This window comes from Prunus avium, chromosome 7 (genome assembly GCF_965620075.1).
Source record: "Prunus avium chromosome 7, drPruAviu1.hap1.1, whole genome shotgun sequence".
Lineage (NCBI taxonomy): Eukaryota > Viridiplantae > Streptophyta > Magnoliopsida > Rosales > Rosaceae > Prunus > Prunus avium.
In genome coordinates, this window is record NC_142290.1 from 35,381,475 (window position 1) to 35,395,619 (window position 14,145).

Sequence of the window (14,145 nt, forward strand, 5' to 3'; positions counted from 1 at the left end):
GTCGTTGGTGGGGTTGAGTGGCTGACCAGGTTGCGTGGGTGGGGGACTGTGGTGGCTGTTGGGTTTTTATATTTTTGTTAATAATTAATTTTTGTTTTGTTAATTTTATTAAAAGTTAACAGTATTAAAGTTAGAAGTTAGTGAATGACAAGTATCAAAAACTTAGATAAGAAACAGGAGGGCACAAGGAAATTTAAAATATAAAAATTGACCAGAATAGTAAAATAATGCTATTCCTTTCTGCACATGTATCTCCAAACAGACCTGTAAATAATCCGGAATAAGGAAGATTTCACACCGTTACGCGCAAAAACACACACCAAGCAAACAAGGAAAAAAGCAACTGCCGTTACTCTGACCGTCCCTCGTTTTTCTTCTTCGTAGCTTTTTTTATTCTTTTTTCGACGCACACGAGGCCTCTCTATATAGATAATATATATATAGTTAAATGATTTATTTTCTAAATTTTGGTTCGTAATTTCATTTAGTTTTTGGTCCGGAAACTCTTCGCAATTAAACTAATTGATTAAAGTTTAAAGCGGATTAATTTATCACCATCATCCTCGCTCTCTTCTCCATTTCGTTTCTTTCAGGAGAAGCAGAAGAACGAAAGCTTTGTTATGGCGGCCGGAGATTTCTCTCTCTGAAATTCTTTCTTGAATTTTAAGGGAATTCAGAGGTGGGTTTATAGTTTTGTATTTCTCTGAGTTTATTGAATGCCATGTTCGATTTTCTATATTCTAAAGTTGCAATCTTTTCCTTTTTCATCCTGATAATAAAATTTCAATTTTACAATAAATAATTGGTCTGCTATGCTTGAATTGTATGGTTTCTTGTTGAACATCATCCAATATAGCAAGCAGAAAGTTAAATTTGTTCTCTTTCTCTCTCATTTCTGGGGGGTCAGGGAGCTTGTGTAACTGAAACAGCTGGATAGGAGAAAGTTAACTGATCAATTTTAAGACAAAAAGAATAACGTTTAAAGTTATTAGCTTTTGAGTTTACATCTAGCTCAAGATTATTAATCTTTTATTTCAAATTGTTGGAAAATCAGATATCTTTGTCTATGTTTATATGTTCGTGTGTTGGAAATTCTTGTAGAGTTCAGGAATACTTGTAAAGTTAAAAGCATGGTTGCAGTGAACATCAAAGGTTCAAGATTAAAGTAGGAATAGCATGAAATTAATTGTTCCAGAGTTCCTGCTTTGAATTATAAGGTATCCCTGCTCTATATGTGTTCACAGTTTCCTGTGTTAATTGTACTTGTAGTGGTACAGTCTTGATAATTAGAAATATCAATTGTTTTGCTAATGACTTGTATTGTTGAAGCTTGAATCTTTGTTAATGTTGAAATTTTTGATAGGAGGGAAGCCTTTTAGTATGGATAAAGAAGAAGAAACTGGTAGCCCTAGTTGGGGTGCTTCGTTTTTCGCACAAACGGAAGATGTTGCTAGAGCAGTTGCTGCTGTAGCAGCCGCTGCTACTGCCACTCATTCTCCGAGGCCATCTGTTGTATATTCATCGAACGATGATGGTGGTAATAGCCCACTTAAAAGACTACAACGCCATGTTACGAATGTGCTAAAAGGTTTCTCACATCCTCCTGAAGTGAAACGTGGAACCTACAATCCAGAAGTTCTGACTAGCCAGAAGCGCCAATGGGCAAGCTTTCAGTTGCAGTACTTGGTATGCAATTTTGTTAATTGGTCGCTTATTTTATTTCTTATTTGTGTATGCAATTCAGAAATTGGTTAATCAAGAATCAAAGATGATTTTTTGTTTTATTTTTCTTGTTTACATTGGAACATGTTTCACGTTCAACAGCTATACAGCTATTTCTAAGTACAGTTGTTACTTCATATTTTCATTTTAAAATTTTTAGAATAGAACAATTTAAGGAAAAATGACAATTATATATGCTTGCTGTGAGTTTAAGGGTCATATGATACCCTGAGACATTTTTGTTTGAAAGATCAGGGGTCATATGATAACCTGAGACATTTCTTCTTAAAAGTTAAGGGTTTTTGTATTGTTAGTTTTGAAATACGTTCACATATGAAACAAAAATTTCATCCAAAGAGATTCTGTAACACCTTTGCTATTTAAGTGTGCAGGATCATAGGTCTTTAAAGCTGCCGACAAGGCTTTTCGAGAGCATGGTTGTTTTGGGGCTTCACCCAAATTGTGATATTCAGGCACTTCAAAGGCAATATATTGCAAGAAAGCATGAGGGTTTAGGAAGATTGCGTAGTTCACGTAGTAGTCAGAATTTCTCTCGTGTGGAACCCAATCTTGAACCTCAGGTGGGGATTCTTGTTGCCAAATATTCAATTTGTTTGCATATTGACGCTTGCAAGCAATTTGAGTAGTGGGTATTAATATTCATTTCTACTTCCAGGTGTTATTTGTTTACCCTCCGGAAAAGCAGGTGCCTCTTCAATACAAGGATCTCCTTTCATTTTGCTTCCCTGGAGGCGTAGAGGTAAGGTGTTCTCTTGATGGATGTTTTGCCACTTGTTCTTTTTAATTGATCGGTTTAATTTTAAGGATTTAAGATTGATGGGCTTTTTCTTTTTTCTCCTTAAATCTATTTAAGAGGAACTCCTTTTGTAAAGCTTAGGTTACAGAGAATGATTATATAACTTGGCTGGATCTCGATGGTAATATTTACAAGGGTAAAATACCTGAGCCTTTAAATATTGGAGATGCTTACCTGATAGGTTTGAATGTATTGTGTTAATGTCTGTATTTGAGAAGAATTTCAGATAATAAATAATTGATATTCTGAATTAGTATGCCTATATTACTAAGGTTTTCGTAGCTTTTACATGGAGAACTTCTTCCATTTAAGGAAAGTGGGGCCAGTTGTGTAAATATCATAGTGCAATAGCAACTTGAGTTTAGCCTGATTTCTTGATCTTCAGTTAAATAATATAATAGGCAATAAAAGAGACATTATATCAAGTTTTACTTGATTATGACTAGTACTTGGTGAGAGAGGTTATTTTTGTCCTATGTGCAGATATTGATTTGTCTTGTTAATATTGTGTATTTGTTAGTTAAGATCTAGTTAGTCATTATGTGCTAATATTGACACCTTGGATGTGAATGGCTTCAGGTTCATGCTGTTGAGAGAACTCCTTCTATGAGTGAGTTGAATGAAATTCTTTTGGGGCAGGTATAGTGCTACATTATGCTCCCATAATGTTGTCGATTAATGATTATGGACACTTATATTGACTATGATGATGCTTATTTGCAGGAGCATTTTAAACGGACCGATCTGTCCTTTGTATTCCGGTTACAGGTAAATTATAGCATGTTATGTCTCCAGGACTCCTTTTTTCTTGGAATTTCCCCTGATATGTTTCAAGATTTCTTTATAACTTTAATTCCCTGTGGCAGTTGCCATTTGACTTATAAACCACTACACTAGTAGTGCTGGATGATAGAATCATCACTGCAGCCTGAAAATTATAATTCAAACAACTTTTTGTCTAGTTGACTGCAATCGTTATTTGAGTTGTATTTGTTCCCACAGAGAAGAAGATTGGTAACAAAATGCGAAGCAAATTTAAGAGGATTCATTGTCTTCATTATCTTTGATTAGATTTATATATGTTTAAAATGTCATTAAAATTAACAGATGTTAGGTAAGCCTATTTCTACTTCATGTGTATTGTTCCTTTTTCTCTAACCTAAACAGTTTAATTTTTAGTTGTTCATTTCCTGGATGACCCATTTTGTACAATATTGGTTTGAAGGTTGCTGATGATTCAACATTGTATGGATGCTGCGTGTTAGTGGAAGAGCTAGTGCAAAAACCTTCTGGATTGCTTTCCATGATAGCAGAGAAACATCCTTCTCGCCCCTCCTTGAGTCGCCATATATTAACCACTAAGAGATGCTATTGCATTCTCTCAAGGGTTCCCTCATTTGAATTACATTTTGGTGTATTGAATAGGTGTGTTTATGTCATATTGAATGCTTATAAAATACATATATATCTCAGTGATTTGCGTTTTTCATTTTTACTTTGAAATGTATTCTAATCCCCTCTAGACTTTCATATAATTATTTATGCAGAAAATTAATGTGTGTTCCTCTGCTATCTAATCATGCATGAAGTTGAAGATCGTATTATTCAATTGTCTGAGAAAAAAAAAAAGAGATATTCATTTCTTAGTTCAGTGAGAAAAAAGAAATTGTAGCAACTTCATTAGAACACATAAAAGCTTTTAACTACCAGTTTATCACAAGATCCAAATTTATTGAGTGACTGGTGCATGGTTTTGTGTGAAGGGAATGTGTATGCTCCGCTATTTGGTCCTATAATTTGACAATCTTCTTTTACTATTTGATACCAACATATAACTTTGCAATTCATCTGTTGCTCAACTTGACTATGTTTGCTATTTCCCTGTAGCATCTTCACAGAAGAAAGGTTGGAACGATTAACAAAAGGTATTGATCTTTTAGATTTAGAAACCCCAAAGGATTATGGCAATGGCGAAATTTTAGAAGAAAATACAGAAGAAACTTCACACAGCGTATCACTAAGTAGTAGAACTGAGGAGAACATGGTGAATAGAACAGCAGAGTTTTCTCAATCAAGTTTAAAAGATTCTTCATTTGGGAGAGTTGCAGATAATGGCATTCACGTAGAGAATCAAATACTTGATGGGGATTTTAACTTGTTGAAGGGAAGGGTGATTGAAAACGTTGTTGTTCCAATTGATCCTGAAACCAAGACGCCCAGTTCCAAGAGAGAATCTGATGTTGCAAATGCTGAAGTTTCTGAGGTCTATGTTGATGATTTCTCTGCAAACAAGCAAACTGTAGAAAGGCGATTACCAAATGCTGTTCTACCTCTCCTGCGTTATTATCAGTATGAAAGCTCTGAATCTTCCTCCAGGTAGATCATTGTTGTTCTTTGGTGCCTTTTCACTTGTATTTCATGCTTTTTATTACTTGCATTAGTAGTTATTATCTTTTCTCTCTCTTACTAATTTTTGGAGCAGAGAATTGCACTTTTTTCTTTGAGCTACTTCAAGTTGCTGTACTCATGCCATTTATTAGTGTTTTATGCAGTTTTCAGGGCTCTCCTAGCGAGGACAGAAATTTTAGGAGTGATGTTGATGATACAGAGACGGAAGAGGCATCTTTCTCTGGCCAAGATGATTCCGACCTCATTGATATTCTTGAATGGGCTAAGGTGAAAAATGAACTTTTCCTTTTTGGATCTAGATATGATTCTAAGCTCTTTGTAATAAGAATCTTGTGCCCAGGCATTCTCTTGAAAAAAATTTCCCAAATTTTCAGGCAAACAATCATGGATCATTACAGATAATAAGTGAGTACTACCAATTACGTTGCCCTGCTAGAGGTTCCACTGTTAGATTTCATCCTTTGGAGCACTTGCATCCCTTGGAATATCATAGACCAGAAACAACCGTTTTACATATTGCTGGCTCAACCATCGATTTGAGGTCGTGCAGTACAAGTCTAGAATTTGCTGAGGTAGATGGTGATGATAGCTTTAAGAAACTTTCCAATTTGATATGTGGTGGATTTGGTTGAACTATTGATTGATAATGTCTCGGTTCCAGACATGATTAATCATTCACATTGTATTGCTGTTGATTATTATCAGGCACAGGGTGCACTCTCGGTTGAGGAGGAAGCAACTGCATTATCAGTATGGGCTATTGCATGCATATGTGGCTCCTTACGGCTTGAAAATGTTAGTTAATGGCTCAACATCACATGAGTTCTTCAGACTTCATTGATTATATTGTTATCTTTTCCCTTTTCTTGGAACTTAGTTAATAGCTTGGCCAGTGCTATTTAAAGTTTCTCATAGGTTAACACTGTTTTGTTGAAATAATTTTTTTTATTTAATCAAAATGGATTTATTTGTTTTGAACCAACAAGGTAAATTTGTTTTGTTATGCTGACAGTTGAAACTGATAGTGGCGTCTACGCTTATAAGCTAATTGAAACTGTAGAATTACTGCATGAGTAAAACTGGCTCCAACATTTACAACATTTATGAAGCGGGAATCAATCTAAAATCTTCCTCAAAGTAATCATTAATTACAATGTTGTAAGAGTGGAATGATATCCTGCATATTATCTGTGGGAATTGTGCAGTGTCAGAATGTTTTCGTTAGTATATTATATTGAATATACAGTTATATGTATGCATGTAGATTTGTGTGTGCCTGCTTCATGTCTGACTTTGGATTATTGATTCTCCTCATACTTTGCAGGTATTAACATTGTTTGCAGGAGCACTGTTGGAGAAGCAGATTGTAATTATTAGTTCCAATTTGGTATGTATTATAAATTATATCAAGTTTATAATGTTTTGATGAAGATTATCAATCCGATGCATGTATTCTTTTTTACTCGATGTAAATTTTATCAGAGAAATTTGTTGGATTTATTAACATCTTGCCAAATGCATGTTCCAAAACAGAACTGTATTAGTATCAACTGCTGCTTATTTCATAACAAGCTGAAAAATCTCAACCCAATTGAATTTAGTTGGAGGTTGTAAAGAACTGTATAAGTTAGCCTCAGGCTATAGGTGCAAGTTTGAACTTCCAAAACAGAGTGGCTCCTTTCTTGACAAGTCCCAGCAAGCGAGGCCCAAGAACCAGTTACACCCATTTATGTTGTTTATTAGAGATAGCTTGGCTTAGGAACTTTTTTTGAGTGACACTAGTGTTGCCATCATTATTAGATCGTAATTTTTTTTTTTAATCAAAAGATCGTATTGTTACTGTTTCATTTGCTTATGTACTTATTTTTGGGTAAGCTAATATTTTAATAAGGGTGTGGACTGTTCCATTATTTTAAAATTTGTTCTAATAATTTAGTTCTTTGACTAAGAAAAAAGATCTACAAAAGAATTTACATCAATGCTTTCTGATGTACAGGGTATCTTATCTGCCTCAGTATTGTCAATTATCCCTCTGATCCGTCCCTACCAGTGGCAAAGCCTGCTAATGCCGGTATGTTTTCCTTCTAGCCTACTGCCTGTGAGATTTGTCCCATGAGAAGTTACTTTTTTTAAACATAATAATTTCGTTGCTGTTTTCATGTGAATAACAATGTGCATATACTTTCTAGGTTTTACCAAATGACATGCTGGACTTTTTGGATGCACCTGTCCCTTACATAGTGAGTTCTCAATTTGTTGGCTGTTATGCCTATTAGTGCCATGGATTATGAATTCATGTTTGTTGGTTTATCTGGACTCTGAATTTCCTCAAGTTATTAGTTGAAAGCCAAAATTTTTAATCGTTCACCATATGATTTAATCCTTATCTGTAGGTTGGTGTGAAGAACAAAACAAATGAAGTGCAATCAAAACTATCCAATGTAATTCTAGTTGACGCAAACAAGAACCAGGTCTGTTGTTTTTTAAGCAGTTGTATTTTTCTACTTATATTGCAGCTCAAATATGTTCAGACTGGTTATTAACCATATGCCTTACAATAAACAAAGCAGAAAGTTTCTATATATTAGTTTACCATTTCCCATGCTTATGTATTATCTAGTTTCTTGGAATGGCTAGTGTTTATCAAAATGCAAAATATTCCTCTAAAAACAAATAAAATATGAGTGTCTGATCCTTTTCCCATTGTGTGATGTAATAGGTGAAGTCACCAACACTACCTCAGTTACCACAACATAAGGAATTATTTTCATCCTTAAGTCCTTATCATGCAAAGCTTGTGGGAGAGAGTTTTTTGGCTAGGAAAAGGCCAGTGTATGAGTGCACAGCTGAACAGGTGTGTTCTGCTTTGTTCTTTTTTGTCTGATTTCAAAGTTTTAAATTATTTTACCATTATTCTCATGTGTTTATTTGCCGCATGTAGGTTGAAGCTGCCAAGGGTTTCCTATCAGTGTTAAGAACTTACTTGGATTCTCTGTGCTCTAACCTCCGTTCACACACAATTACAAATGTACAGTCGAATGATGATAAGGTCAGTTTGTTGTCCAACTGTGATAGCTGAAATGCTGTATAAGGATATTTAGGTTTTTTTGACCTCCTTTGGAATGATGAGTGGTAAATATAATCTTCCAGAAAAATGGCCAGGCACACACTCACAGACACACTGCTAGTCATTAGATAAGCTAGACTTCACTAGTAATGATGATTGCTGTAAAAGTGTAGGTAATATATGACCTGAAACAAAGATCACTGTATTATTCTGTTACACTGAGGGTGCAATGTTGGCTAATGTTATTTTTCAAATTTATTTTGTATGCTTTCCTTGTGATGGACTAAGTTCTGTTGAAGTGTCAGATATATGGAACCTCAGCATAATACATCCTTCTATCACTCACTTCGTACCTTCAGTTATGTTGAATTGATAAGTGCAGATCAATTTGTCAATTCTTTTGAATGTGAAGTGCTTGCTTGTATATCTAGTGACATTCATATGTGAATGCACGATCATATGGTGACTTGTCTTAGAAGAATCCAAATGTACTGCTGCTGATCTGACACTGATTTTCTTGTAATTAGGTATCCTTACTTTTGAAGGAGAGTTTCATCGACTCGTTTCCTAGTCGTGATCGACCATTTATGAAGGTGTGTTCCGTGACATGATTTTCTTTTGTTTCTCTGAGTTAACCAAACAGCCCATTGGCTTGATCATTCTGGAGAATTAGCTAGCTGTTGGGATTTTAGTCTTATGTATTTCCTTAAGGTCATTATTATTGTTATCTTATTTTTTATTTTTGCCTATTTTCTGAAAGTAGCTTATAATAGATGGTGTTGGTTTCTGTGTTCTGTGTTCGTATTTGGATGAGTGTAGTATAGGATGTCACGCTGAAGACATCTAAGTTTTTAGTCGAGTCATGTAGATAAATCACTGATTTAACCTCCTTTTTCTCTTCATTTTCGAAAATGACTTGTAATGATTCTTACTTCAATGCTTACTCTGGATGCTTTTTAAATTGTAATACAGCGGAAAGCATACTGATGTTTCCTTTTCCTCCCTAAATGCTATGCAGCTTTTTGTGGACACTCAGCTCTTTTCTGTACATACGGATCTTGTTCTCTCTTTCTTCCAGAAGGAATAGTCCTAATCTGAACATACGCCTTGCTGAGGTCTGGCAGTGAGTTATATTTTCCTGTTGTAACCTGAACGTAAGTTCGGTATAATGTCAAATTATTAAGTGACATAATATTCAAGAACTCAATCTGGCTTCTTGAAATGGCACTTCTCTTCTCCAAATGAAAGTTGCCTGCTTTGCGTCGCGGCATTCTGTATCATGATGAACTTGTATTCCAGCATATGAGAGAACTCGCAGAATTCTGGTATCCCGCTTGAAGTGTAAATAGTAATTTTGTTTTATTTACTTGAGTTAGTAAAACATGACTCTGTTTCACCGTTCCGATTTAATAAAAATGTAGTGGTTGGTTATTGAGACATACCCGCCTTATGCTGTTCGGTGTGGCCGGCTGGTGCTTAGCTTCTTGACGATATGCACATTGGTTATGTGGGGGGCTTTTTTTTTATCCCTTGATCTTAAACTAAGTTACTTTGAATGGTGCTAACTGCAACATTTCCCAAAATCCTGCAATCAAAATTATGCAGAACTTTGTCTCCACCAATTCGACTATACAAGTCTTGAAAATTTTGAATTCGATAAAAGATTTTTAGCTTTCCTGGTTAAGTTTCATGCCAAGTCTCATGTATAATTCTTGGAGGGCATTCAGAAATCTTACAGAGTAATTAAAAAGAAAGAATCTCATACAACTTTGGAATGCAGTGACAGTCCAGGTTAAAATATATTACCTTGGAGGGAAGTGAAAAAAAAGTGTCTTTCAACTTGAAGGGATGTTTTCGGCTCAAGTGGGATCAATTAAGAAAAAAAAAAAAGGGAAAGGTGGGTTTGCATTGCATGTGTTTCAGCCTGCCAGGTGATGCAAGAACAGTGCCAGACAATACCCTACTTGTGCAATTTCCAAACGTACAATACAAGAATAGTTTCAGAGGCAAATAAATGCAACCAAACATTAGGAACTCCCTTAAATACTTTGGTTTTTTTGTTTTACTTTTAACACCCCACCACCACCACCACCACCACCACCTTCATTGAATTCAGTTATATCACTATGAGGGTCCTAATAATGCAAGTGTCACAGCCAATTCAAAGATGGCCGCCTTCTTTTTTCAAAGTCAATATATATGTCTCTTCTTTTTTTTTTTTAAAACCCCCAAGTCAAAGTATAACCATAAGAGGAAAAGAAAACGCAGAGAATATATTTTTCTCTTATTTGTTTACAAACTTGGTCTGAGTTATGATGTAATCTAAATCAGAGAAGCAGTGTGCCAGTGTCTTCTGTTTACAAGTCTTGAACTTTGACTTGTTCCCTGGGTTGGTCAGTCACTCGTATGCTTGCAAACCAGTTTAGATTAAAAATAAATAAGTTCACCTGTATGCTTGCAAGCCACTAATGATCATGGGCCTGCCTCCTGCCACAGGCCAAGGAAACCCATTTATTGAAGACTTGAAGTGAAAAGTTTCGTGTATTTTATTGCTCTCAAGTTCTCAACAAGGTTAGAGTTCTTCTGATAAAAGTTTATAACTTTATAAGCCAAAGTGAACTGAGAAAGGAAGAAAACTCCTGTCCTTTGGATCAGTAATGACCCTTAATCATAAGGTTCAGATCAACGGTTAAGATCTGCACACTAGTTTATAATGCAGGAAAAAAAGAAAAAAGAAACTTGTCTGAAGAAGAAGAAGAAAGAGAAGAAGACAAAGCAACCACATGAGCATTTGAAACAAAGAAAGCAAGCAAACAATAAGAAATACATAAGAATAATAAGTAAAGTGAGGGTTGCTGTATTTGATCAGAACCCAAAAGCGGTCCTGCTCTGAATCACTGGTTTTCTAAATTTCCGAAATTGAAAAAAAGGCCAGAGTGTAAGTGGGGGGTACTGGGGTCTGAGGTAAAGGAACAGAAAAAGTAAAAGAGTTAGTAGCAGTAAAAGCTCAAACCGTACAATCATCTGCTCACACAGGCATTAGCTTCAGAAACCAACTCTACAGTCTCTCAGACAGACAGACATAACAACACTAAATAACTAAATAATTAAATAAACTTTTTTCCTTTTTTTTTGTTTTTCTTTTTTTTAAAAAACATTTACAACTTCTTTATTCACTTCCCTTTAGTTTATGGATTTCTGTAGAGTTGTCAGAGACAAGAGCTGCCACAGAGGCAGAAGCTTAGCTGCAGAACCAGAAGCAACAGAGGTGCAGTCATAATATGAGCACAGAAGAGAGAGAGAGAGAGAGAGTGAGAGAGAGAGCAGGTGGCAATGGCATGCAGCAGCACTGTAATCAGAACCATTAGTTTTATCCATGTACAGAAGATTCTGCAGCTAAATGGTCCCTGAAATAAATATACCTACTCTACTCTCTCTGCTCTGCTCTACTCTCAAACTCAAAGGCCCTCCCTCTCCCTTTGCTAATAATATTGAAATTGAATCATGCAAGTGCAGCCCAACCCCATCCTGTTTCTCTCATCTTTTCTCTCTTTCACTGCTGTGTGAAGTCTGAGACAACCAAGTTTTTGGTTTCATATTTTTCTTTCCAATTTGTTCTCTTTGGAGGAAACTTGCTTGCTCTTTCTTTCTGATTTGGGATTTCCCTGCCTCTTCAATAATAATAATGAGTGGGAGAACCAGGTTTCCTTTTACACCGTCTCAGTGGCAAGAGCTTGAGCACCAAGCTCTTATCTACAAGTACATGGTTTCAGGCATCTCCATCCCACCTGATCTCCTCTTCTCCATCAAAAGAAGCTGCTTGGACTCTCCTCTGCCTTCAAAGCTCTTCTCACACCACCCTCCACATAGTAAGCCAACTAGAACACCTCCTCTCTCTCTCTCTCTCTCTCTCTCTCGTGTGTGTGTGTGAATAATATTTTGGGTTTTGCTTACAAGAAGGTTCCTTGTTATGTTTGTGTGGATTTTGCAGTTGGATGGAGCTGTTTCCAGATGGGTTTGGGGAGGAAAATAGACCCAGAGCCAGGAAGGTGCAGAAGAACAGATGGGAAGAAATGGAGATGCTCAAAAGAGGCATTTGCTGATTCAAAATACTGTGAGAGACACATGCACAGAGGCAAAAACCGTTCAAGAAAGCCTGTGGAAGTTTTCAAAACACCAATTACAACAAACTCAAACCCATCATCATCATCAACACCAACAACCATCTCATCAATCACCTCCAAGAACAACCCCCCTTCTACATCAACCCCAACCTTCCATTCCCTTTCTTCATCACTCTCATCACTGTCCTCTGACTCCCACCACACTCAGCTCAACCACTCTAGTTACAATACCAATCTTGATTATCACCCTTTCCTCTATCATCACACATCTTCTTCAAGGCCTCCTGGATTTGGTTTGTCACATCAAGAAAGAAATACTTCCTTGCTTCTGGACTCTGGTTCTTATCCCCAAGCCAACTCAGAATACAGGTTTGTCAAGAAACAACTCATAAAGTTATGGTACTTATTTTCAATGTGTTTTATGTTATTTCTTTGATTATTTAACCTGTTCATGATTAAAATTTTGTTTTGTTTTTTGTTATTATGAGAGAAGAAATAGGTATGTTTATGGGCTGAAGGAGGAGGTGGATGAGCATGCATTCTTCTCAGAACCTTCAGGGTCTGTGAGAGACTTCTCTGGCTCTTCATCTATGGATGACTCTTGGCAGTTCACACCACTGACAATGAGTACTTGCACTTCTTCATCTTCAAAACAGAGAAGCTGCTCTGCTTTACAGAGTGAACACTCTCACTTGCAGCTTCAGAGCAATATCACTCCTAAACAGCAGAATTACTATGCTTTGGGTAGTGACATGAAAATGGACAGAAATGAAGGAACCCAGAAAACCATTCATCGCTTCTTTGATGAGTGGCCCCTGAAAGACAAAGATTCATGGCTTGACTTGGATGATAAATCATCAAACAGTGGATCAGTTTCAAACACCAGGCTCTCAATCTCCACTCATGACTTCCCCATCTTCAGCTCAAGAAATCATAATGGTACTTACACTGTTTATTTCCAGTTTGTCAATTAATATTAATTTGTTTTGAGTTAATTAGCTATACTGTTCTTGATTGTTCAGACCCAGTTGTGATCTTTGTCTATTAAGTTCATTTTGTTTGGTTTTGCAGATGACTGAGTCTCTCTCTCCAGTACTGGTTTCTGAATCAAAGGCCAAAACTGTACTTACCTGGTGTGTCACTTTAATTTTGGTGTTTGGGTGTTTGTGTGTAAGGTCTAATTGGAAATTGACTATTTTCTTTTATTTTATTAGCTGAATGTGGTTGAATCAGATTATTGTGTTTTAAATGAAGGATCCTATGTCTCTGGCCATCTTGGTTTCATGTCCTACTCTACTTCATAAGAGGTTCCAAATGAGTCAGCCAAACCTGTTTTATTTTTAGGCTACCATTTTGATGTTTTGTTTGTTTGAAATCATAATTGAGGGGACCCAATGGACCCAGGATTTGCTAAATATTTTGTCAGTTCTGAATCTGAGCTCACACCAGGTTATGTTGGCAAAGAGTAAACCATCCTTGTAATCTTCAAACCAGGGCAAGCATTGATCACCTTATAAATATATCCACCAGCCACTATACTGGGAAAACGACTCTTCATCAAATGGCTTTTCCCTTCTTTCTTGGTCCCTGTTAAAACAACTTACTTTGTGTATGCATATATATATATATATATATATATTGTCAAACAAAGTGGATCTCGCTAACATATATATATATACAGATATTTATGAGTAAAAGAAACCAGAGAAAAGAAGAAAATAACAAATTTAAGAAGAAGGAAAAGAAAGAGAGAGTGATATTAGATGCACGTGCAGTAAGCAGTGACAGTAGCAGATGCAGATATAAATGTGTTTAAAATTGTATAAGAATCCGTTTACAAAGCTGAGGAACCAAACATAAATTGGCGCTAGCATGTTTTCTTTGAAAAGATGCCAACCACTCTGCTGCTTCAAATCTTAGATCATGCAAGTTTTTTTTAAAATAGGACATTTATGTTGGATCCTCAAGCATGTTAAGCCTAATAAATGAATCTACAATATCTTTTT

General features: G+C 36.1%; 2 protein-coding genes across 6 annotated transcripts; both read left to right on the top strand.

Annotated features, from left to right (window-relative positions):
• Positions 1–302: 302 nt before the first annotated feature.
• LOC110749191 (DENN (AEX-3) domain-containing protein) lies at positions 303–9,454 on the top strand. 4 transcript variants are annotated; one of them, XM_021949234.2, is made up of 20 exons: positions 303–679; positions 1,102–1,217; positions 1,364–1,686; positions 2,115–2,303; positions 2,399–2,482; positions 3,119–3,178; positions 3,263–3,307; positions 3,765–3,964; positions 4,427–4,915; positions 5,080–5,215; positions 5,323–5,520; positions 5,654–5,743; positions 6,273–6,335; positions 6,945–7,019; positions 7,138–7,188; positions 7,342–7,419; positions 7,668–7,802; positions 7,890–7,997; positions 8,543–8,608; positions 9,034–9,454. In XM_021949234.2, exons 3-20 carry the CDS (start codon positions 1,381–1,383, stop codon positions 9,100–9,102), a joined length of 2,442 nt encoding a protein of 813 aa, XP_021804926.1. In that variant the 5' UTR covers positions 303–679; positions 1,102–1,217; positions 1,364–1,380; the 3' UTR covers positions 9,103–9,454. The 4 variants fall into 4 exon arrangements, with proteins under 4 accessions (XP_021804926.1, XP_021804925.1, XP_021804927.1 ...); XM_021949233.2 differs by lacking the exon at positions 1,102–1,217; XM_021949235.2 differs by lacking the exon at positions 1,102–1,217 and having other exon boundaries at positions 305–679; positions 5,092–5,215.
• Positions 9,455–11,219: 1,765 nt separating this feature from the next.
• LOC110749115 (growth-regulating factor 1) lies at positions 11,220–13,423 on the top strand. 2 transcript variants are annotated; one of them, XM_021949134.2, is made up of 4 exons: positions 11,220–11,884; positions 12,007–12,508; positions 12,639–13,078; positions 13,211–13,423. In XM_021949134.2, exons 1-4 carry the CDS (start codon positions 11,701–11,703, stop codon positions 13,216–13,218), a joined length of 1,134 nt encoding a protein of 377 aa, XP_021804826.1. In that variant the 5' UTR covers positions 11,220–11,700; the 3' UTR covers positions 13,219–13,423. The 2 variants fall into 2 exon arrangements, with proteins under 2 accessions (XP_021804826.1, XP_021804825.1); XM_021949133.2 differs by having other exon boundaries at positions 11,222–11,884; positions 12,633–13,078.
• The last annotated feature ends 722 nt before the right edge of the window (positions 13,424–14,145 follow it).